The sequence below is a fragment of the Phocoena sinus genome, chromosome 6 (assembly GCF_008692025.1).
Source record: "Phocoena sinus isolate mPhoSin1 chromosome 6, mPhoSin1.pri, whole genome shotgun sequence".
NCBI classification, from domain to species: domain Eukaryota; kingdom Metazoa; phylum Chordata; class Mammalia; order Artiodactyla; family Phocoenidae; genus Phocoena; species Phocoena sinus.
This window is the reverse complement of record NC_045768.1, coordinates 111362238-111389132: the sequence shown is the minus strand read 5'-3', so window position 1 is coordinate 111389132 and position 26895 is coordinate 111362238. Positions and strand designations below refer to the sequence as shown.

Genomic DNA, 26895 nt, shown 5'->3' with positions numbered 1-26895 from the left:
TGTCAAGAGCGGACCATTTTCTTCCTGCCACTTGCTCGGGCTGAGCCGCTTCCCACGCAGATCTCCTGCTCACCCGCTCCTCGCCAGCCCAGCCCTCCAAACCCCCGTTTTCTTCAGTATCCGGCATGCTATTGACCTTTTCATAACTTATGATTAGTCTCTGAAACGATCATATTTACTCCGTTGCTCTTTTAGTGGGAGGTCGATAGGCTGAATGATTTCCCCAGTCAAGTCATTTACTTCTGAGCCAATAGATGATGCCTTCGTCATAGTTTTCTGGGGGGAAAGTAACTCTGCGTTGCTTCTGCAGACGCCCAACTCCCTCTGAATCGTGCACCTTGGTGCTGAGCACACAGCAAAAGTTTTTAGCTTCTCCTCAGTTTCTGGTGCTTCTCAGGGGAGAGGAAAGGACTTTGGCTTTAAACACAAGAGGCGGTCAGGGAACCATCTCCTTTAACTTTTCTTCTCTGTGATCATTTGCGATGAAGAGGAAACAGAAGAGATTTCTGCAGATGACTTTGTTATTCATGGTGGCTGTAATTTTCCTGCCCAGTATCGGTCTCTGGTCTCTGTACAAGGATAAACACCTGGTGAAATCGACGGAGCCCGGAGAGCAGCAGGTAAGTGCCGCGCTTACCTGGGAAAGATCCCAGGAGGCTGGTGAGGCTGGTGAGGTTGCAGCCGCGGCCACAGCTAGCAGGTGTGCGGCATCCTTGGGTTCGCTCCCAAGTCTTTGCAGAGCTGATGTTACAGGGCTCCAGACACTTTGGGGTTTAAGCAAGTAGCCGTTTTAAGGTCGCGATCAATGACATGGGAGAAATGCCAAATAAACTAGAAAAGAAGGATGAGAGGCCAGGAGGAAGACATAACCTCTCACCGTTGATCTTTAGGTTGATTTTTGGCTTGAGGTGCATGAAAAGTAACTAACCGTGCTTATTTGTTCGATGTGGGAGAGGGCTTGGTACAAGTTCAGTCTCAGGGAATTGTGTTTGCTTCTCACTGAGTTTGCGTGTCTGTATTAAAGCGAATTGAGCCAGTTAAATCGTGAAACTTGTGAAGGGGTTCCCAAAAACCAAGTTACAGTTTTCTATATTTTTGGTTGTAATTTTTGCTTAGCAACAGCTTTTTGCCCTGTGGAAACGTAAAGTCTCTTTCTCCTTTGCTGTTGCTAAGGTGCGGTGGGGAGGTCTTCAGGCAGTTACTAAGGAGGTCGTTCAGTTTCGCAGTCTGGCGATAAGTTTGTTGCTAAACGCTTACCTTCATGTCTAAAACACCACGTAGTGGATACACACACACACACACACACACACACACACACACACACACACACACATAATATGCAGTCCCTTAGTGCGTGCATCGTTCATCATATCTTAACATGGATCAAAATAACTATCATTCTTAACAATAAAGCAAAATATCCTTCACAAAATGTTGATGAGATTCAATATTGTTGAATTCTTTGTTTACTAATAAACTAGCTTCTGCGATTAAACTTTTAACAACAGAGTGAAGCCTTCCTCATGATATGGATGTAACACTTCTTCAGCTGGTCCTGTACATCACCTCGGAATATTAATGTTCTTAATTTCAAGGGTCATCACCCATGTACACTATGTACCTTTCACACACAGAAGACGTTTAGGTAGCCCAGTTGTGGACAACAGGAATATTTATTTATGGCAATTAAATATTCGTTCTTATACTTAATAAAGTGGAATTTCTTTTTACACAGTGAGTGGTTAGTTGTAAAATACATGGAAGTAGTCTGCTTTTTCATTATGACAAGTAGTCCTTACCAGTCTCTAAACTTTAAAGATAAATAGTTGCTTATGGGCTTTGGTGGATTGGAATTCTGAAGGAAAGCGCTGACATGCTTTCATTTCGGTTGACTTGTGTCATCCTTTCTAATAGGGGTATAACTTTGATTTGAAGTATATTCTGTCATTCCAATAAAAAAAAGAAGGTGGATACTTTGGATGTGAAACTTTTTTTCCCTGTATAGATCATTTATTTCTCCAACCCTTAAGAGAAGGTGAGATTCTGTTAACATTAGTAGTTAATTAATAAAATTACTATTGTTAAGATTTCCATTCCAATATTGATAAAATGACAAAAACAAAATGATTTTCCCTTGAATTTTGCTAATTCAATTAACAGCCATCTGGATTATTTGCTGGAATAGCTAACATAAAACACTAATTAATCTTATTAATGATATATTTACAACTTTCCCACCAGCTCTATTGATTTTGACCCTTAATGAGAAATCTGTTTGTTCAATGGCATAAAAAAAATAAAGTATGGCAAACCAGCTCTCTGGCTTGTTATTATAATCTCTAAAACAGTTTTCTTGTTTCTGGTTCTTTTGTGGTACAAATGATATTTAATATCAGGTGAAAAATCAGTGGGTGTGAAAGGAATGGAGCAGCAAGAGAAGGGGCTGTTTCTCAAAGTTTCATACCTTGAAGAGTGAATACCTGAGACTGATGGGGATCTTGTGGCATTCCAGCTTGAGAGTCCTAGGTAGCAGTTTTAAAACCAAGAATAAACAAAAGGCAGTATGTGCTGTAAAGTGAATGTTAGTTGCATACTTCAGTATTTTTTTGCCTAAATAATGATCTTAAAACTAATACTTTCTCACAGATACAAAATAAAGTTGAAAAGGTAGAAATCACTTACTGAAAGATAGAATTCATTGTAAAACAGGAAAAGATAAGATTTCATTGGTTTTATTCTATTATTAAATCTAACTGGAAAGAAAATTAGGATATGTTGACATCATTATACAGGTATTGGATAGTAAGTTAAGTCATATATATATATATCTGCATATATATGTGGGTGTGTGTGTGTATATATATATATATATATATGCACTTGACCAAGTAAAAAGTGACTTGCAATGAGGAATTAAGCATGCTTAATACTGTGATGTAGTATTTTGCTAATGTGTCTACATTTCAAAGTTAGTAAGTCAGCTAAATACATGTTTCCAATTGAAGCATATAACTTGACTATCGGGTAATGTGTTATTTAAATTTAGTACTTTCTTTTAAAAAGACGTTTTCATGGTTAATTGCTAACTGTCCTTCAAAAACCATCTTTTACTATATATTATCACCAAGTTGTAAAATGCTATGGGAGGGGATAACGTGCTTATCGTTGGCAGTGGTCAGCACTGAAGGAGTCAAAACCAGTCACGTGCCGGAGGAAGAGTCTGGTTTTGCAGCCATTCTGTGGGACAGGGCAGTCCTGGTTCTAAGTGTGGTCCCAGGAGTGGGAAACCTTCACTGTTTTAAACAGTTTAATGTGCAGTGGCTTGCAGGAAAATACTTCATGGAAATTCGACATAATGGAATGGCTAATACTTTAAAAATCCTCTTCACTTGTGTCTTATCAGAGCACATCACTAATAGTTTGTGTGTCTACTACTCAGTATAAACGGTTTTAGTATATTCTGAGAAAAATTAAAGGGAGGTAAAAGAGAAAACAAACACGGATAGACACTGTGTGTATTAATTGTCATGATGTTTAGTATTTCACACATATTTTCTCAGGTCTTCTATACTATTACAAGTTAATCATTTGTATTTATAGTACTTTCCCACTAAAAGTAATATGTGTAATAATTCCCATGATATTAAAATATTTGCCCCATCTATGATGCAGGAAAAATATGAAATAGAAACTCCTAAATTGTTCACCTAAAAGGCTTGTTTTTTCCCCCTCACACAACCAATGAGGAGCAAAAAAATAGTTATAATAATGGAATAATTAAGAGGCCAATTTTATGGTTTGGACTCTGTACGATTGGAATCAAGTTGCAGAAAGAAATATTAAGCTCTTAAGAATTTTAAGATTTCTATGAAAAATTTATAAAAGTAATGATTTTATAAAATATTTTAGAGTTCCTGTTGAGATGTTATTAAATTATCAGTCATAATTGTCATGTTATTTTCGGTTGAGTTATATTCGTTGCTTTTTTGTTGTTACTGGGATGATTTAGGTATCTCCTTTATGTGTTTTAGAAATATATACATGTATTAAAAATCATCTGTTGATGATGAATTCGATATTTAGCTGAAATGATTACTGTAGAGTTATTGTATAGTAATTCCTAATTTCATTCTTTCAGACTTTGAATGGCTGCTCTTCTCGGGTTTCAGCTGCAATTGAATTGAAGTTACGTATTTAGATCTTAATTAAGCTGTGCTGTAGGATGATGTTAGAGCAAAGCAATATTTTAGAGCAAAACTACTGCATCCAGCATTATTATACCTCTCTTTGTAATCATTTATGCAAGTACAGGTAACTAAAAAGGACCCCGAAACACAATCTTTTCTTAAATACATTAAAGAGATCATTATTTTTTAAAGCAGCTGTAAAGTAGTTCAGCAACTAAGTTGAGATGCAACTCAATTCTCAGTACGAGTGCGAGAATAATAATTCAATAATATTCAGAATATGAAGAGGGTTTTGCAATTTTTGAAATGAAAACAAGGATCGAAATCCCAGAACTTTAAATCACATGTTTTCAGAATTTTTCAGAATGATTTTAGAAGCTTCTGTTTGGCTTGGATTTTTTTACCATATGAAATAAAGCAAAAGACAACACTAGACACCCAAGTCACTTTTAAATTGTAGAACCTTCTTATTTCTTTGTACTTCAGAATTTCTCTTTATAAAACAGGGCTAATCAAGCTTGCATGGTAGGTCCTGAGATCACATCTTGGCTGTGGAAAATACTGTGATGTAATATTTTGCTTTTAATCAGATCCACAAGTAAACTGTACTTGACAGATGTGGGGCCTAACCTCCATTATTTAAAAAACAAAACAAAACAGAACTTTCCTGAGACTCCTCAGCATCTTTGTCCAACTTTTCCAACATCCATCAACACCACACCTGTGAGAGGGAGAATTCATCTTTTTGGCAAGAACTGTTTTCTGTGGCATTTTAAACTTATCTCGTGATGTGAAGATGTCAGATATTTGGAGCCAAGTTTATGCAAACCTTGTCATGCTTTTCTTTGTCACCCTGACCATAAGGCTGCAAGAGTGTCTGTGTTTCTTCTCCAGCAAACATCTTAGATATTGGAAGAGCTAAAAACAGGAAAAAAAAAAAAAAAGTAAGGTTTTCACTCCTCCTGCACTCAGGGTGATGGTACATTGTCAACACACTAGGTGTGAAGTGATGTATTGGTTTGAGCCATACTGTTCTTGATTAGCTAAGATATAGATTTTAAATTAGGGTGCTGGAGGACCTTTTCTTGAATTTATGGAAAATCCGTCCTGACACACTCCAGGATTGCAACACACAGACCCCCATACCAAGTGCCTTAATTATTGGCTGTGACCTAGTGGGTCTGGACATGATTAGTTCACCACCTTGCCCCGTGGGAGGCAGCATGGAACAGTATCTTATGTTCACAGTCTGTTAAAAAATGAGATAGTTTTTTTTTTTTTTTCCCTCTCTGTTCATTTCTGAACAAGCTGTGCTGAATCAATTAACCTCCTTTACATTTTATTTTTCTATAAGAGAAACCAAATCAAGGGTGGAATATATAGGCAGAAGGGTGAGAAAGTTCGCTGTTTTAGTGTGTAGAGAAGATAATTGAGTTTTGTGTGTGGAAGTTTTGTCAGGAGTCGCCATGACAACCTGTAGGGAAGTTTGCAATGGCATCTCTCCTTGGAACATTTTATACAAATGAAAGTCAGCTAAGGTGCACCCAGGATAATCTGAAAGAGAGGAAAAGAGTTCAAATAACTCTTGGTGTAAGTGGCGTGTATCCTCAGGTCAGGAGGTGTTTGGTCCAGCAGCCTCTCATTCTCATTTGCTTGGCTTGCTTATGATGAGGCGATACTTCAGATTCTTAAAACCACCAGACGTGATCACGTTTTTCTTCTCCTTCCTTCATTTTTACATATGTGTTTACAAAAGTGCTGTTATAGAGTCAAAGGTGCAAATGTGGAGACCATAACAAAGGTGAAGACAGACTCATAAATGAGGTACTTGCTCTCTTAGGACCTCTGTCCATCACCCCACAGAGCTAAGTATTCCTGAATTAGCTCAAAATGTAGTGGTGATGCTTGAATAGATAACCAAAAAGAACAAATAAGACACGTTTGTGCCGCTGAGAATACGTATTTAGACAGGCACAAAAATATCTATACTGGTTTTATCTAAAGTTGAAAAGAAGGGGCAGGGCATCCAGAAATGTCAAACATTTGGTGAGGAACCCCACCATCCCCAACTAATATGTTAATGTCTGTTACTACCAACTCCAACATGGTGGCCAGAAAGAGGGTGAAGAAATAAAGATATACCTAGGGTTTAAGGTAAATCACATCAAAGTTTTCTTCTACTTTTCTACTTCTAGTTTAGTGGGAAAAAATATGGGCCAGATTGGCAGTATTCTCCAATTAAATGTATTCATTTCACATACTTATTTAGCAACACACATATACATGTACATGCATCCACACACATGGTCTCACTTATGAAGAAAAAATAAATCCACCCAACTGTTTCACTTTCTACAATTTTTTTTTGTACTTTTGTAACTTCTTGCTTTTTCCATTGCTTTGACTCTGCAAAAAAACTGTTCATCAGCTGAGTTTGAAGCTCATTTAAATGTTATTAATTTAATTCTAGGAAATATGGAGAGAGAGAAAGACAAGTGCATGTGTCTCTAGAAGTGTGAAAATCACAATAAGGATTTAGCCTGTGAGAGTTGCACAGATTATAAATAGTGCAAGTTATTGTTATCCAGTAATATTATCAAGGAAGTTGTGGCTGCCAGAGGCCGTGGTGGTGGCTACCATCTCTCTGTTACAGGGAACGGTGTGCCTCAGTGAGAGCAGAAGAGGTTCATTTCGAATTTTCTTAAAGATCTCAAATCCTCAATGGAATGTTACTTCAGTACTTGAAGTCTAGAAGGCCACAGTCAGGAGAATTTATTATCAGTCATTTTGATCTTTTTTATTATACAGTAAGTTCCCTACATAATGAACCTTCAAGTTCAAACTTTCAAAGATACGAACGTGCACTTACATGTCCAGTCACGTGAGTTAGCTCCCGTGCCTGGTGTACATTGTCACCTGCGTGCATCCTGTACAAGTGGTTGTGCTTTTGTGTACTTTACCGTACAGGACTGTGTAGAGTGCAGTAGTACAGTATCTTTATTTCTTGCCTGTTCACTCGATGCGAGCCCCAGTATGCCAGCTGTTCTATTGGACTACTGTACTCTTCAAGGTACGGTACTGTAAGATTAAAAATATTTTATGTTTTGCTTGTTTTTTAAGTATTATTTGTGTGAAAAGTATTATAAACCTATCATAGTACAGTACTATATAGCCTATTGTACTAGTTGGGTACCTAGGCTAACTTTGTTGTACCTACGAACAAATTGGACTTTACGAACGCACTCTCGGAGCGGAACTTGTTTGTATGTAGGGGACTTCTTGTAATAAAAGGACCAAATTGTCAGGACTCCCACTCAGGTTTGAGTGAGTTTTTGTTTTTTCTTTTCTTTTTCCTTAAATGTGGTATGTCTCCCCAGCAAGAGAATCCACTTGAACTTAATTTGAGGAGAAATAGCAGAATTTCCGTATTGTCTCGTTCTCTTTTAGTAATTAGGCTGGTTCCAGCATGTAGCACTTTGGGACATTTAGCGAGTCATGGGTCTCCCTCAGGTCAGTTTTCTCTAAGTCAGATGGAGCTGATGATACCATTCTTGTGTTGTTATTTATGGTGAGGATTAAATGCTTTGTATCTTGAACAGCATATGATAAGGGTTAATGAAAGTAGATCCTTGTTATACATAGTATAAGCGTTTATACGCAATCATTGCCTTTAGCAAGGTAATTAGTGTTTGCTTAATAAATATTTACAGATGGGTTTCTCTTTGCAAGGCAATGTCAAGACAGCACAGCAGAGCAATGAATGTGGTACAGGACTTGCCATGGGACGTTAAATCTGGGGGAGAGGACTGTTGAAGAAACAAATAAATAGGGTCTAGAAAGTAAAAGGGCTTTATTTTTTCCATAATTTTTTGGCCCAGTATTTAAGGACAAGTTGTTAATTTTATTTTACATATAATCATTTATTGCAAAAAAGCTGATTTGTTTTGGTACATTGTACTGAACATTTTTCTAAAATTGAGGCTTTTATTAAAAGAGGAAAAACACAGCGATATTTCTTTGTAGTGACCACCCTGACTTGCTATAACAAATAAAGTCCATGGCTCACATATAGGCATTTTTTTTCCCTACATTAATTACAAGTCAGAGTCTGAGAACTTAAACTTTTGTTGTTTAAGTCTTGGTTATCAGAGGCACTGAATAATTCTGAAGACAAAAATTAAAAAGCTGAGTGGAAACGATTGTTAACTACTTCAGTAACTAGGAAGCTCTTTATAGGGTAACTGTTTCCTTCAGTAGAGTTAGGGGGATACAGAAAAAGCATATGGTGTTGTACCCATTCTTAATTTTCTCGCTAGTGAATTAGAGCGATACAATTGATATTCATGAAACAAAGAAACAAGCAGTACACGGGAGCATCTTCTGTGTGTGCGCTGGGCTTTTAGAAAAGGAAGAGAATGATTGGAACTCCTGCTGGCCTTCATTCCTACAGGGTTGAGCCCTGTCTTGTTATGAAAATTAGACAGGGTTGGGTTTAGGCTGAGGGGAAGTCAGATACTTCAGGTTCTCTTGCTGGTCTCACCACTTTCCAAGATACATTCTCTTGGGCAAGACATTTTACATCTTTGAACCACGGTTCCTCATATGTTGACACAGATAGAACCTCCTAAAGGGTAGCAGAGGGAACAAATTGGATTAATATATGCAAATTGGTTCATAATAAATACTCAGTTGAGGGAAGCTTAGCAAACAGTATTACTACCATTTTTTCAGTTTTTAGAATACCCATAGAAGGTAGCAAATAAACTTAATATTGTGTACATCTAATAAAGATATAATAAAACTTATAAAGTATACCACTATCGATCTGCCTGTCCATTATTGATAAAATAGATGTTTATTTGGTATGTGCAGAATGCTGTGTAGCCCCTGAGGCAAATGAGTGGTGAAGAGAGAAATCTGTTTTCAATGAGCTTACGATTTATTAGTTAAGAAAAGGCATGTACGACACCTATAATATAGGGATGGATTAAATTATTTTTTAAGAAATAGATATTCTAATTATTTAGAGTTTAGAAGAGGTGGAGAAAACATGTTCTTGTGTGATATTTATGTCGGGCCCTAAGGGTTTTCTGTACTGATTTAATCCTCCAGTGATTCATTGAGACAGGTGCTTCTATAGAACCCCGATTCACAGTTAAGTAAGGTGCAAAGACAAAATTTGAGTCCATGTCCTCTGGGTCCATAAGAAGAGAAAATAATGATCTGTGTTAACAGCTACATAGTTTATGGCAAGTGAGGACTCTGAAAAGGTCACTGGGTTTGATAGTTACTTGTACTCTCGGGATGGTAGTTACACAGAGTAGTAGAGGACTAAACAAAATTGTAAAAGATTAAATGGAAAGACTAATCGATAAGAGTTATCGGTGGGATCGACGTTGACATTAAAGGGCTGAATGTGGGGTCCTGGTTGACAGGAGACAGTGGAAGCGAGAAGAAGGCTGGTGCAGAGAGAGAGTGAGGAACTGGCCACTGAAGAGGATGCAGGTGGTGCAAACAAGCAGGAGAGATGCAGGAAAGCTTGTCATGAGCTAAATGGTAAATTCAGAGCCTGTGCTTTTAATAGTTTGAGAGCCTCTTGGCAGGGAGGTCTGAGAATTTCCCTATGCGGTTGTCTTACTAATCTGTAGAGGTAATTAAACATTTGTGAAATGTTCCGTAAAATGGGAAACTATATCTTATCTATCTATTTATCTGATATATATATAATTGAAATTATATATGTATTCCTATAATAACAACTGAAGACTGTAATATTGAATGAGGATGCCAAAAAGCCATGCAGCCACCTGACCAATAAGACAACAATGTCCTTGTCAAAATCAATGCAGATAATGAGCAGATACACAGAGTAAAGGAAAAAAGCAAGGCATCAAGTTGATGATAGGGTAGATGGTGGGAAGGGGTGGCGGTATTTATTATAAGGATAAGGAGATAATAGTCTTCAGTTGCTGAGAATTTCAAAATAGTTTAGGAATAATAAAAGTAATAAAATGATTATGATACAAGCAATAAGAATAAAATAGTAAAAGATACTATATTAATAATAAAGTTATATAACAGTGAGTTCTTACCATGTATAAGATACCATGTTAAGCTGTTCTTAACTAGTCACAACAAACATGAAATGAGTAAAATTGCTATCCTATATTGTAAATGCAAAGTGATTTCTTAAAAATTTATCAAGATCATACAGTGTTTATTCTACCAGTACAAAATGTTGGACTATATATAATGTCCCATATAATGCAACTACATTGGAAATATCCTAGACCATAGCAACACAAGAAATTATATATTAACTCAACTGTGAAAGGAAACAGGCAGTAGTTAAGGGCACGGACGTTAGAGCCAGGCTGCCTAGTTTTAGTTCCAGTTCTTGCTACCTGTTTGACCTTGAGCAAGTTATTTCTCTTCTCTGAGTCTTAGAGTTCCTGTTTCTAAAATGGGTATAAAAACATTTCTCACTTGATTCAGTTGATGTGAGGGTTAAATAAGTTGATGTGCATAAAATGCTTGGAAAACCGGATTGCACATAGCAAGCTATTTTTTAAACATTTATTTTGTTTTTTTAATTGAAGTTGATGTACAGTATTATGTACATTACAGCTGTACAATATAGGGATTCACAATTTTTAAAGTTTATACTCCACTTGTCGTTATAAAATATTGGTTATATTCCCCCTATTGTACAATGTATCCTTGTAACTTATTTTACATAATAGTTTGTACCTTGTACTCCCCTCCCCCTATATTGCCCCTCCCCCCTTCCCTGTCCCCACTGGTAACCACTGGTCTGTTCTCTGTATCTGTGAGTCTGCTTCTTTTTCGTTATAATCACTAGTTTGTTGTAGTTTTTAGATTCCACATGTAAGTGATATCATACAGTATTGGTCTTTCTCTGTCTGACTTATTTCACTTAGCATAATGCCCTCCAATTCCATCCATGTTACTGCAAATGGCATTATTTCATTCTTCCTTTTATGGCTGAGTAATATTCCATTGTGTATATGTAGCATATCTTCTTTATCCACTCATCTGTCAATGGACACTTAAATTGCTTCCATATCTTGGCTATTGTAAATAACGCTGCTATGAACATTGGGGTGCATTTCTTATTTTGAAATAGCAAGCTATTTTAAAGAGTTAGCTATTATTACCTGTTAGAATCTAGAGAACTGAGGTTGGATAAAAAGGAAAAGTACGTCCCTACACCATCTCTTTCACAGACCCATCATGAGGATATAAATATTTTTGCATTAAAAAAAAAATATTTGAAGCACTTTTAACTTCTTTCTCTTTCAGTTTTTTACTCTCAGTAGCCCATACAGAAATAATACAGCTCTTACTTTGAAAGTTTTCCTAATTTGAACCAAGGTCTCATACAGCCCTACATGTCAGGAGCAAACTAGGTTTCATCAGGGAACTTAGTTCTTCCTGCCATATCCATTGACACCAGTGCTCTTGTGAGGACCTTGCCCCCAGGTTTTTCGTGCCCTTCTCTCCACATGGTGTTGATTTCTCAGTAAGTACTCTGCCCTCAAGGGATAAAAACTATTTTATAAAACGTATCATTAAATCAGCCTAAGCTTCCAAAGAGGATTATCTAAGAAGGTCTTCGAGGTTGAATATTTTATTATTTTACGTAACTGGAATTTAAAGGTTATTTTCTGGTTCCTTCAACGGTCATGTAGAATTGGAAAAACCAAGAGTGAGGCTGCTACAGACTAGAGCAGAATAGTCGCTTGAGGAATGAAGTGTCGCCTTAATCCCTCTTCCAGTGCTTCAAGGAAGGAACTGCCTGGAAACGCAGTAATTGCCAACTGTATGAAACTGGGAGGTGAGGGGAAGTAAAAATGCTCTAATTCCACAGTGGAGGGAATTTTATCATTTCTTAGTTTAGTTTAACAGAGGGTGTCAGATTAACAACTATGTAACGGGACTGTGTCTCCGCTTCACTTCCTCAGAAACTTTCAACTTTTCTTCCACGAGCTGAAGGAAATTACGTTTTGCTCTGCAAAATCCTCAGCATTTCTAGGTGAAGATCTTGAGTTCTCATATATGAAATATGGATGGAAAGATAAACACCGGGGACGCCAAGGGGATCTTATTCAAGAAAGCGTAGAAATACAAGCCAATCTCTCACCTTACCCCCGTCCTCTCCTTTTTCCGGCTCAGAGCCTTCTTACCTCCCCTCTTCCCTTTGAAGTTTTCCTTAAAGAAACACTTCATGCGGGGATTGATTTGATCAATTCTCAGCCCTATGAATGGATGGAAGCCTTGAAACACTTGAAAAAAAAAACAAACAACAAAACCTCGAGTCTTCTGCATCATAAAAAAAGATTCTGTTGAGGCTAATTGCATTTCCGAGTTTTGAAATCCGTGAGATGTGAGAAGCCTTTTTTTTAGCTCGAGGCTTCTGCTGTTTGTTCTTTGTTGCTATTGTTTGTCATACTGGCAGCCGCCACCTTCTTCCAAACTATGTAATCAGAAAGTAAATATCGCTTAGTTGTGTCACCCCAAGGGAAATGATCTTTTGTCAGTTAAAAGTACGAACTGGCACAATGAAGCCGAAACTACCAGGAAAGAATCGATCTCTGCCTTCCTGTTTAGCTCTCTTCCCTGTTTTCCAAAGCTGCTTTCCCCCGCCCCCCTCCTCTTCCCTCCTAGATCCCCCAGGCCTCCACCTCTCTTACGCTCAGCAGACAGCTTGGGCTTATTCTTCACTGAAACCATAGAATGTTCATATTGAGAGAAGCAAGACTTCATGCCGTAAAATCAGAAAAAGTACCTGCATTATTTCCCAGTTGTCTACACGTCTCCTGTCACCATGCAACATGCTTTAGGATAAATGTGGAACTTCTATCCAGATTATGGCTCACAACTTTTTTTTCCTAGCAATTTCCCGTATTGACTTTTTTCTTCTCATTCGTTTTCAGCCTTTTCCTCTTTGATCCATCCTTCACATCAGTACTGCTCAGGTTTCTAAAATAAAGCAAAGGAAATATCCCTCAGGGCCACACAACCCTAGACCTACTGCCCTATCTTTCTCCTTCTCTTTTATGTATTTATGTTTTTTTTTTTGGCTGTGTTGGGTCTTCCTTGCTGCGCACGGGCTTTCTCTAGTTGTAGTGCGTGGGGGCTACTCTTCGTTGCGGTGCGCGGGCTTCTCACCGCGGTGGCTTCTCTTGTTGCCGAGCACGGGCTCTAGGTGCGCGGGCTTCAGTAGTTGTGGCATGTGGCCTCAGTATTTGTGGCTCGCGGGCTCTAGAGTGCAGGCTCAGTAGTTGTGGCGCACGGGCTTAGTTGCTCCCCAGCATGTGGGAACTTCCCGGACCAGGGCTCGAACCTGTGTCCCCTGCATTGATTCTTAACCACTGGATTCTTAACCACTGCGCCATCAGGGAAGCCCTCTCCTTCTCTTAATAATCAAACTTGATGCCTCTGATTTCTGACTTTCTCCTGCTTCTACACACCTCAGGCTGGGTCCAGCTCCTCTGTCGTACGCTAACTGCCTTCACCAGTGTCACCAGAAGCCTCTTGGTAGTTAATTCCAAAAGTACTTCTCACTAGTCCTATTACTTGAGAGAATTTAAACACTCTCTCTTACTTGAAACAATCTTCATCTGAGGAGAAGAGGTGGTGGGTTGGGAGACTTGAGCAGAGAATAGGTTGGGAAAAGCAACGTTGGAAAACGAAAAAGAAGGCGGAACACAAAACCACAGAGTGATTCTTCGCGAGTAATGTCACTTCACCGTGCAAATGCCTGTTTCAGTTCTCTCCCCGCTGCCCATCCCAACCATCACCCATACACAAACAAACACATCCACCAGAGTCCTGAACAGACTCCTGAAAATATCCTATTCCTCAGGGTCTCTACAATTACTTCTTGTTTGGGACTTGCCCTGGGAGGGAGGGCAACTCACTCAGACCCTCATCACTCCCGTTATCCTATTTCAGGGGATAACACCTACATCGTGACGTATAATCCAAATTTCCCTTTGAGCATATTGTCCACACATCAATCTGAAATCTAGAAACAGGTATTTTAAACTTTCAGTGTCTGAAATGAAATTCCTGTTTCCTTCCACTCCCTACACCTGTTCTCCTCCTGTGTCTCTTGTCTAAATGAAGTTCACCGTCATCCATCTGGATACTTGTTATAATTGGGACCTTCATTATCTCGACTCTCAAATTCAATTATTTGCTAAGCACTAGCAATTCTTCAGAAAATATCTCTCTCGAATTCATCCGAATCTCTCTATCCTCATTGTCTCCACCGTGGTTGGACATAAACACTTCACTGGATTTCTGTAGGGGACCCTTCACTTGGTCCTCCCACCTCCAGCCTGGGCCTCTCTCTGATCTACCCTGAGGGCAGCCAGCGCGGTGGATCCAGAATGCTTAACCCAACAGGCCACTGTGATCTGTAAATCTATTCATTGATGCCTTTAAAATTCAAATTCTTAAATATGCCTTTACCATTTTAAATTCTTAAGGAACCGGACTGCTCACTGCCAATTCCCTAAACTCCAACCACTTTGAACTTTTTTACGTTTCTGAGAATATCATGGGTTTTTTTTCCTCTAGGAATTTGCATAGATTTCATCTTCAGTCTTGCTTGGGTAGTTTCTACTTTTCTTCACGCTCTCCCTGGGAAACATTTTCTCATCTCCCATCTTGGGTTAAGTAGCTTTCCTAAATGTTTCCTAAGAAAAAATGTCTTTTTCCCATCTTTCTGATGGAATGTAGTTGGTATATTAACTACCTGTTTAGGTAGTTTATTTGTCATTAATCAGTAAGTGTTTAAACTTAGTAGTAGGCCAAATGGTGCCCCCCTAAAGATATGTCCATATACTAATCCATCAAACCTGTGAACGTTACCTTAGCTGGAAAAAGGGTCTTTGCAGATGTAATTAATTTAAGGATCTTTAGATGTGAACATCGTTCTGTATGATCCTGCTGGGCCCTAAACCCAGTGACAAGTGTCCTTATAAGAGACACACAGGGGAGATTTGATGGACAGAAGGGAACACAGAAGAGGGAGATGCAGGGAGAAGGAGACAGGGATTGGAGGGATGGGCCCCTGAGCCATGGAAGCTGAGGAACCCCGGCAGCCCTAGAAGCTGAAAGAGGCGAGGGAAGATTCTCTCCTAGAGGCCCCAGACCTGGTGCAGCCCTGCCCACACCTTGTTTTGGGTTTCTGGCCTCCAAAACTGTGAGAGAATGTATTTCTCTTGTTTTAAGCCACTTAGTTTGTGGTAATTTGTACCGCAATCCCAGGCATCTAGTACAGTGAGGAGTTGCTTTTCATGTTCCACTGTTTAATTCCAGAGCCTAGCATCACCTGCCCACAAATTAGGCCCTCAACAAATATTTCTTGAAAAAACGAAGAGTGATAGACATGAGTTGTTGTCTGTGTACTGAACTTATTTGAGCTCAGCTATAGATGTACAAAAAGACTACAGCATGCACAACTCAATATGTATGTCTAAATAGCATGTTAGGTTTATGAATATAAGGAAGTAAGCTATGTCATACTCATGAATTAAGGTTCCATTTACATGTTTTTGTTCTGTCAATCTCACCCTGACTAAATGTGCTATTATGTCAACACTTGACTGATTCTGAAAATCACAATGAGATTTCATCATATAACTATCTGAGTATAGGACACATGTATGACACCAATAACTTCAGTGAGAAAAAGATAGTCACCTTTAGACAAGGCAATGAGAAGATAAAGAACAAAATATAATAACTGAATCTACTTTTTCCCTAATTATGTAAACACCGGTAGTATAACTCTTACATTAATAACTACTGTGGCAATTTAGGAAAGGCTTATTTTTACTATTTTTTTAATTTTTTTTATTTTTATTTATTTTTTTTTTTTGCGGTACACGGGCCTCTCACTGTTGTGGCCTCTCCCATTGCGGAGCACAGGCTCCGGACACGCAGGCTCAGCAGCCATGGCTCACGGGCCCAGCCGCTTCGCGGCATGTGGGATCTTCCCGGACCGGGACACGAACCCGTGTCCCCTGCATCAGCAGGCGGATTCTCAACCGCTGCGCCACCAGGGAAGCCCGCGGAAAGGCTTATTTTTAAAACTTTACTAATTAATAAAAAAAGCCTGTAGTTGAGTTCATTAATACAACCTTCAAGGGAGTACAAAGCAGCACAGTGCATTGAAAGAAGTGATTTTGGAAGTACAGATTGATGTACTTCAAGGGGGTTATTTTAATTTCAGTGTTTCAGACCTCAAGATGTCTGTTAGTTTGATTCTCAAGTGCAGGCCTTCGTTTGAACAGCTCCCCTCCTTTTGAAAAAAGTCTACCTCGATTTACCTGTGTTTATTTTAATGAGCAGTTGTGCGTCAGGGATGTTGAAGCCGGGAGAGAAAGGGCGAACATTCAAGGGTAAAACTTATGAAAGAGATTAGGAAAACATTATAAGAACTAGAGAAGATGTGACAAGCTTTATTTGGTAGAAGCAGATTTAATACAGTGTCTTGGGGAAAAATCTCATACTGTTCTGATAATTAAGTAGCATTGTGTTTGATGAGATGGCCCCACAGCGTTTTTCACAATGCTACATTACGTCAAGCGCATTCGTTATAGGTCCTCTTGTTTGTACTAGTATTATGGTCAGCTTTGATTTTGGAACTTTTTTATTCTGACATTTCTATCGGCAAGGCACCTCACTTTGACCTGCTTTCATTTCAGTTGCTTTTGTGTTCATCTCAATAGTGTATGAAAATGATTTTCAACACAAGGAAGTTTATTGACTGTATTCAGTTTTAAAAAGATGTGCAGAAATACATTAGAAGGAGTTGTTTAAATCAGGTCTTTTCTCTTAATGTTATCCATTCAATGACATTTGTAAGTCAGAATGTCATTGAAAATGTTCTTATAATTGGAGAAAAATAATACATGCTCTCACGTATTATGACACATTGACTTGTGTCATAATATTTAGATGCTAAAACAGAACTTTCTAGGTGCTGTCACCTAACAAAATCATGTCCGTGGGTATTGCATTAATTATGAGAAAATATGTGCATACATTTTTAAGCACCTTGTCAGAACGGAACACCAAAGATTTTTTTTCCTGTTTACAACTCTTCATGTAATTTTACATGGTTTCTCTGAGCTTCTCCAATTACATACTTTCGTTTATTTGAGATACTTTCTGTCTTTGTCAGTGATCTAATGGAAATATACTTATTCTGGTTGGTTCCTCAGTATCTTTCATGTAGATATATACAAATACTAATTTTTGTGATTATTTTCACATGAAAAGGTTTTCATTTTACTGATGCAATGTATAAATTCTGATGAAAATTTCTTTAAAGAATACATTTTAAAATATTTTAACCTCAGTACAGCAATCAAATATTTGCTTCGGTTATTTGTTTTAAAATATATACACTACCAAACGTAAAATAGATAGCTAGTGGGAAACAGCCACATAGAACAGGGAGATCAGCTCGGTGCTGTGTGACCACCTAGAGGGCTGGGATAGGGAGGGTGGGAGGGAGGGAGACGCAAGAGGGAGGAGATATGGGAACATATGTATATGTATAACTGATTCACTTTGTTATAAAGCAGAAACCAACACACTATTGTAAAGCAATGATACTCCAACAAAGATGTTTAAAAAAAAATTGGAAGCTTCTAATATGTTTGTCAGCATTTTCTCATTCGTTTTATTATTTTTTGCAAACTAGTCTGGAAGATGGGAAGGATACTCCCTATTAACATATAGATCTTATAAATCAATTTATTTCATTTCTTATTGGCTTGTGTCTCCTTTTAATTTTTGTACCCATGACTAGTTTTAGATAGTGTTGTCCTTCCAGTATGTGGGGCACTGAATATTTATGCATATACGTATATATATGTATTTTCATATATGTCATAGGCATGTATGAATTTTGTCCATTGTCAGCATTGATATGTGAGTGCACTGCAAGAAAGTATTGAATAATAATTTTGTTTCTTGCTTTAGCAAACGTCATTTTGTCCTCTGGTTTATTGGGTTTGCGTATGAATCACTTTGCTGTACGCCTGAAACTAATACAACATTGTAAATCAACTATATTCCAATATAAAATAAAAATTAAATTAAAAATAAAGCTATGACTAAAAAAAATATCACTTAGGAATAATGAATAAGAATGATTTTTTTCTTTTTTACAATGGGCCCAGGTGAAAGAGTTGCAAAGTTAAAGCATAAAGGGTAAGTGGGTTTTTCTGCTAGCTGGTGGTGAGTATTTGCAGCTAATATGTATATATTTCCAGACAAACATAAACATGCAGTCCTACCATCAACAAAGCAAAATGCTTAAGGTCACTTGTCCTCATTTCAATACAAATACCCAGAATTACACATCTGGGGACTACTTTTCAGTTTGTAAGTTTTCCCTTAAATGCTCACTTTAATCAATATAAAATAGTGTGAGATGTTCCAAATCTGATTTTGGTGACTGTCCCCTATGCCCTGTTCCACATGACCTAGTTAGTGGCATGCTAAGTGGGGTTAGCAGTAGGTAAGTGCACAAAAACCATCTATGAAATCTAGGGGGAGATAGTAGAAATAGCTTTCCTTTTTGCCTGAATGTGAAGTACGGTATACATTGTTTATCACACCGTACAATGGATGCACAGTGAATGGCTATAGACTGGTGACTGACATTTTCCATACATTTGTGTTCCATTTATTAAAAATATTTATTGGCAATAATTAATGCTATCTGTAGATGGACTCTCCGAGTTTTCAAGTATCCTAGTCCAATTTTAATTATTAAATAGACACTGCATTTAGCCACGATTTGTAGACACCGATAATATTAAGAACAGACTGAAGCTAGAGAAGAAAAATAATTCTCTTCCGCCATAAACCACCTGAATACGTGGTTAAAATCTTAACGATTCTGAAATTTTGATCACTTTCTTTTCTGATAGTGGTTTCTATATGTTTCACTTGCACGTTGTGTTTCTGTTGTTTAAGCATAGTGTCATAGTTTGAATGTTACATAAAATGTGTTTCTATACAATGGTAAGCAGGAGTGTATTTTTCTGCTCCTCAACTCCAACATTTGCTAACAGTACTGTCCACGTTATAACAGAGCATCAGATGACTCTGTTGCTAAGTTAGCCTTCGTCTGGATTTATAATAACACAGACTTTGACCTACTCAGTAAACATGCGGTCTAGCCTATTAACATAAATACATTCAACTGTGGGAATTGCTTTAGAACATGCTTACACATTCTGTTTTATTTTTCCCGTAAATGACCGTGGTTCTCTAACCCATGCTGTTCCTTATCCTCTAAAAACACAATGCTGTAGCAAAATTATTTCAACTGTTTGAAAATGCTGAGCAAACATGCACTGTGATCTCCTTTTCATGACACTTTGCATGCATGTTTTCATGCTCTTGTCGTGAATTAAGAAGCTGCTTGAACTGAAATATCCAAAAAAGACTTCATTCATTTATTAAATTAACTTTTTTTTTTCAGCCAAGTCTTCATATTTCCTGGCTTTAGGATAAAGCTTGGAACCCAGTTTGTAAGCAGATGCTCTAGTACAAAAAAATAATGTTCAATTTCAGGGAATTCTGTGATTTTGCGTGTAATTATTTTAAACCAAATATTGTTTTCCCATTGGCCAAATGAGGTTGATTGCCATTTCAAGATAAGTAAAATAATCTTGTCTAACTTTCTCATAAGTCAGATGAGAAAACTAAGCAAACTTGTTAGCCAAAACAACACTGGGAATGACCAGGCAAGCCTGGGCTGAATTCCAGTCTTAATTTTCCTGAGACTCAAGAAGTTTTCCATATAACAGCACTGCTTTGCAAAGGTGTTCCTAATACTTCCGTCCTTTGGGAATGTCACACTGGAAGCTGAGATTGATTGGCTTGGTAATTTAGGGCACCAATCCTGGTAAACTCTCCAAATAGTTCTTTTACAGGGAAACAACATAATGAAGTACTGTAAGATTTTCTCTTACATTCCGTACAATATAGAGTGGTTGATAGACGTTACATTTTATACACACTTACAATATGTGATGGTTAACAGATTTGAGGAAGAGGGAGGATACACTAGTGCTGGAAAGTGCAGATATGCCCTTTAAAGGTCTGTCCCTAGAAGGTCATGACAAGTGGTCTCCTCTGTTACTGCCACAGGCTGGGGGTAAAGGACTAGAGACATCGGTCAGGCGCATTTAGATAAAAGATCCAGGCTGGTGCCTATAGAGAAAAGTTGGTGAAAGTAGGAGGGAGTGCTTTATGGTTGGTGGTTTGTTTTGTTTTCGCCACAGGGTGTAGAGTTATTTCAGTTGAAGAACCTTGTAGAGAGGACACTTAGCCACTTAGCTGCAATGTTTGTATCACAGTTAACAAGGAGAATGAGAGTCATAAAACTAAAGGCAACACCTAGATTTACCACTTAAAGAACATTCTGCATGTTCCTCTCAGCATTTTCACTCTGTGTTCAGATTTTGGAAAAAAAAATTTGGGGCTAACACATTATTTAGAGGTTAGGAGTAAATTTGAATGGATTTGTGAGGTCATTGAGCACATTTTCTGTTTAATTTTCCTTGGTTTTCTACTTATGTTACTGCAACAATAGAATACAGTGTTCTACTTTTAAAAATATGCAAAATACTGTAGAAAAATAGAAAACATCTGTCTAAGTTCAACTAGGTCGTTTGTGTGGTTATGTGAGTGTATGCATGGGTCCATCTTTGCATATGTCATGCGATGGATCTGTTTTACTCTTTAATATTTAACATGTGTTATATGCTAGATTATTTGCAGTTTTATTTAGGTCTTAAAGCTTAACAATAGTTTATACCTCTGGTTTAATAATATGGATTAGCTGTAAAATATATTAGTTATGTAGACTGGTAACTTAGTACACAGTATGTAACATACATTCGATACCTATAGTGGCATAGATCTTTATATTGTATTTTATTATTTATGGATACAGAATTACTTTTTAAAGCTATTGACGGTCTCTAATTACATGCTGTGACATATTGAGAAAATAGAAAATAATTATGTTGAATTAATCAATAAATAATAAATTACTTTTCTACATTGTTACCAGTATATGTCTATAGTTACTGGCTAACGGTTAAGTACATTTCATGACATATCTTGTCATGTTAAAGACAACTTATCAACTTGATCGTTAGTCTTCTCATTTTAAAATAACAGTAGTTAATAGAATAATAAACATATTGGTTTGTTTAAAGAAAGATGAGAAAATTTCTGGAAAGTTCTTGTAATATAACGTGTAATCAATTGATAGGAGGGGGGAGGAATATTAACTGCGATTTCTACATATTCATTTGAATTATGTAATATTTGGAGCTGAAGAGAATGGTAAGGTGATTTACCATTTATCCAGGTGGTGTCACAAAATAATAAAACTAATAGGAATAGGATTTCCTTCCTTGACACCTTTTCTCTTCTAGTATTGCCTTGGAGGGGTGGGCACTGAGATAGTGAGCTTAGTATCAGTTCTACATGAATCTGGGTTGTGCTCTGACTTCAGAAAAGTGCTTGATGGAAATATATATTTTTAATTGTGTGAGAATAGCTGATTATTTCTTCTAATTTTACATCCCACCTTTCTGGAAACAGCTCACTATTCCTTCAGAGTCTGCACTGTCCAGTATTCACCAACACGGAACCAAGCTTATGAACTCTGGGGCAATAATGAGAGTTAAATACTTGCTTAAGAGCCAATCAAAATATTTGTTTTTATAATTGATTATTCCTTAGGAAGAACTTAAGACAGTAAAAAGATATGGAAATATAATGTACCTATTCTCATCTTTGGAAATAATACAGAACAAATAAAACTGAAGAAAGCCTCAGCCCCTGCCATGTACATTCCTTATGTGAATGCCCCTCTCTTTCCAGAATCTTTCACCATTATCCTGTTTGTGTATCAAATGTTCCTTTATGTATATTTATAGTTTTACTTTATGGATGGCTAGTCTAAGTAAATAAATATGTAACAGTTTCCGTTTCATATCTTTTTTCTTTATTTTTTTCAGTATTGTTTGTTTTCAGTATTTACTCTTTTTTTGGTTACATTTTATTCAGTTAATTGAATTTTTATTTTAAATACTTTGTTTTGTATCACACACAAGAGTTCTTTTATTTTTTCGTTTTAATAAAGTCACCTTTTTCAATCTTCTTTTGTGCTTCTCACTACCTACTAATATTTTTATGTAATGCAATTTATAATACAAGGGCTTTGGAGAAGAGGGCTTGAGCTTAGAAATTCTGTACTTTCTAACTTGGTCAACTGCTTACTAACCTAAATCTCACTTTCCATATCTATGAAATGAGCAGTTTGTTTTTGCATAACTGATGTGTCTTATTTTATTTCATTTCTTTGTAAAAGGATGTTAATTGTCCTAATACCATTAATTGACTAATTGTTTTATTATCTGTGATGATTGGTGCTAACTAATTGTTTTATTATCTGTGATGATTGGTGCTAACTCTATTGTACGTTATGCTCCTCTATATTTGTAGATCATCTTTTTATCTTTTTTTTTTTTGGCCTACTTGTGTATGCTAGACCAGTGAAATCTTAATTACATAGGTTTTAAAATAAGTCTGGTATTTAATAGAGCAAATCCGTATACTTGGGTCTTCTAACTGAAAATTTTATTGGTTATCCTTGGTCTTATGCTTATGTAAAAATAAATTTAAAAATATGAACAGTTTGTCAAAGTACCCTTAGATTCTGTTGAAGTTTTTTGGGAGTGCATTGATTTCACAGAGAAATTATGGGGTGGTTTATATTTAAGGTGATAAGATACTTGTGCATTCACAAATATGTCTCTTTAACATGGTATATCTCTGTTTAGAATGTTAAAGTTTTCTTTGAATAAAAATGTATTATATTCACCATAAAGATTTCACACAACTTAATTTAACTCATGCTAAATTTCTCCTTTTTAGCTTATTTTTTGTTACCATCGTAAATGTCATCTTGTTATAAGTGATATAAGTGATTATAATGATTAGTGCTTTTGTGTTTTGTTTAAGAAATCTTTGTCTACCCAAGTCATTAAAAAATGTCCTATGTTATTTTTATTATTTTAATATTTACATTCAGGTAAATATGAGCTTTCTGGAATTGATTTTTATTTGTGATACGAGACAGGAAGAAATACCTTTTTATTTTATACACACACACACACGCACATTCATATACATATATATATAGGTCTAGAAACTTTTTTATTGAAAAGACCATTTTTTCTCCAATATATTGAATAACACCTCAGTCATAAATCAGGTGACTTAATATATGTGGATCTATTTTTATTTCAATGGTCTGTTGTTAGTCCCTGGGTCAATATTGTACTGTTTTAATTGCAGGAGCACTAAATCAGTTTTGATGTCTATGTGTGTCTTTCATTTTGTTCTTCTTTATCATGGACTTAGTGTTCTTATCTGTCACCATCTCATATAAATTTAGGAATCAACTTGTCAACTTGCAAAGAAAAAAGGGAATAAAAGCAACAGTGGTGGGGGTTAAACTGAAAGCGTATATTAATTTTACAATATTTGGATTTTAGTATATAAACATGCATTTATCTACATTTATTAATATAGGTCTTATTTCATTCTTCCCAATAATTTTTTCATTAATTAATTTATTGATTTTTGGCTGTGTTGGGTCTTAATTGCTGTGCGGGGGCCTTCTCTAGTTGCGGTGAGGGGGAGGGGCTACTCTTCGTTGCAGTGCACGGGCTTCTCATTGCGGTGGCTTCTGTTGTTGTAGAGCACGGGCTCTAGGTGCACAGGCTTCAGTAGTTGTGCCACACGGTCTCAGTAGTTGTGGCTCACAGGCTCTAGAGTGCAGGCTCAGTAGTTGTGGTGCATGGGCTTAGTTGCTCCGTGGCATGTGGGATCTTCCGGGACCAGGGCTCAAACCCGTGTCCCCTGCATTGGCAGGCAGATTCTTAACCACTGTGCCACCAGGGAAGTCCCCCAATATTACTCTGAGTAAAGTTGATGAATAAAGTTACTATATATATTTTATTATATGCATTCCTAAGTATTTGAAGCTCTTGATGCTGTTTTAAATGAATATATGTAAATAAATAAATATATGTTAAAATTTACACACATGTATGTAAAGGCTAGGATCCAGTACAGTTTTACAATTTTGATAGTCATAGTATAGTAGTATAGTAAACATCCTGGTATCATTACTAATTTTAAGAAATTGTGTTTCAGTATTGCACTATTCAATATGATTTTACTTTTAGATACCATTTATCATAAAACTAAAGTTTGTTTCTATTACTAACATGGTAAAATCATTTTTGGTAAATAGATGTTACATTCGGTCAAATGCCTTCTCCGTATCTATTGAGATCATGTGATTATTTTAATTTTTTTCTGTTATCGTGATAAATTAGACTGATTAATTTTTTAATATTACACTAATCTTGCATTCTTGGAATTAACCTAGTATTACTGGGTTTGATTTACTAATATTTTATTTAGGATATGTGGGAGAATGTTCCTAGTAATTAGTCTATAATTTTCCATATTTGTGTAATGCTATTCTCAAGAATTGGAATCCAAATTACCTTAGTTTCATGTTTACCCTATGTCGACTCTATATGTTTGTATAAGACTGAATTATATAATTTTTTTCAGATTATTTTCCATTATAAGTATTACTGGTTATCAAATGTAGTTCCCTGTGCTCTACAGCAGGTCCTTGTTGCTTATGTATTTTATGTATAGTAGTGTGTGTATGGTATTCCCAACCTCCTAACTCAACTCCCCCACCCCCTTTCCCCTTCGGTAACGATAAGCTTGGTTTCTTTGTTTGTGCATCTGTTTCTGTTTTGTATATGGATTAATTTGTATTATTTTTTAGATTCCACATATAAGTGATTACATATTAGTGATGTGTCTGTCTTTCTCTGTCTGACTTACTTCACTAAGTGTGGTAATCTCTAAGTCCATCAATGTTGCTGCAAATGGCAACATTTCATTCTATTTAATGGCTGAGTAATATTCCATTTTATATATATATATATATATATATATATATATATATATATACCACATCTTCTTTATCCATTCATCTGTTGATGGGCATTTAGGTTGATTCCATGTCTTGGCTGTTGTAAATAGTGCTGCTATGAAAATTGGGGCGAATGTAACTTTTTGAATTAGTTTTCACCTTTTCTGGATATATGCCCAGGAGTGGGATTGCTGGATCATATGGTAGCTCTATTTTTAGTTTTTTAAGGAGCCTCCATACTGTTCTCCATAGTAGCTGTGCCAATTTACATTCCCACCAACACTGTAGGAGGGTTCCCTTTTCTCCACACCCTTTCCAGCATTTATTGTTCTAGACTTTTTGATGATGGCTATTCTGACCACTATAAGGTACTATGTCATTGCAGTTTTGATTTGCATTTTTCTCTGATAAATAATGATGTTGAGCATCTTTTCATCTGCCTATTGGCTATCTGTATGTCTGTATAAGACTGATTATTTTCCTTGTATGTTTGGATGAATTCACTGATGGAGTCATGTGGGCGTGGAGTAGGTTATTTTGTTTGTTGGATTTTAAAGAAGATTTTATATAATATAATTAATTTCTTTAATATACATGGAACTGTTCAAATTTTCTGTTTCTTCTTGAATTGGCCTTGATGGGTGACCTTTTGCATTAATTAATTTATATCTTCAAATTTATTAGTACAGAATTGTTCCCATTATATTAATAGTATATTTTTATGCCTTTATTCATAACAATATCTTTTCATTTTGTTATTGTGGTACTTTGGACCTTCTTTCTCTTTTTATCACTAATGCTATGAGGGATATAAATTTTTCATCTTTTCAAAGATACATCTTCTGACTTTGTTTTTTTTTCCCTTCACTCTTATTTATTTTTTCTATTTTATTAATTTCTGAGCTTTACTATTTCTCCCACCTTTTTAGGGTTTAATCTGATGTTCTCATATAGCTTTTTAAGTTGAAATCTTATACAATTGATATTCAGTCTTTTTCTCTTATGTATGTATTTAAAACTGTCTTTTCCCTCTATGCACTGGCTGAGCTGCATAGATACACTAATGAAATTAATTATTTAAATTCTAGTACATAAAAACTTTGCTTATTTTCTGAAATCTTTATAAACATTTACTAAATTCTGTTTCTGCATCTGCTATTGGGTGAGCTAAGTTGATTGGTGAATTAAATTGCTATACCAGTTAGAAGGTAGAAAGAATGTATTCCTTTCATTTAAGTTTCTCATTTAGTGCTAGTATAGATAAACTAGCCAGGGAAAACTACTCACTTATTAAGAATGCCTGCCTTTTATGCTTTTGTGTTTTCATTTATCTAGTTGGAAATTAGAATTCATATATTAACATTCATTATATCTTGCTGTCAAAAAGAGATAATGAAAAAGACTTCTATATTATAAAATACTGTAAATATTAAGAATAAAATGGACACCCCAAAACTTATACTATATATTCATGTAAAAATACTTTAATATTATAGAGCTATGAAATTCTAAAGATCTCTTATAATTCTCTTAATATGTAACCATAGTGTAATATTTTATATATATGTATATGTACATACATATATATGTATATATGTG

At 36.3% G+C, this 26895-nt stretch overlaps 1 protein-coding gene across 1 annotated transcript in view; it reads left to right on the top strand.

The window, feature by feature from the left end:
* The first annotated feature begins 310 nt into the window (after positions 1-310).
* Positions 311-26895, top strand: part of GALNTL6 (polypeptide N-acetylgalactosaminyltransferase like 6) — a 1139747-nt gene continuing 1113162 nt past the window's right edge. Inside the window, exon 1 of the mRNA XM_032633792.1 lies at positions 311-620. Within this exon, the coding sequence (XP_032489683.1) occupies positions 483-620 (138 nt within the window). The 5' untranslated portion in view covers positions 311-482. The remainder of the gene's footprint in view (positions 621-26895) is intronic.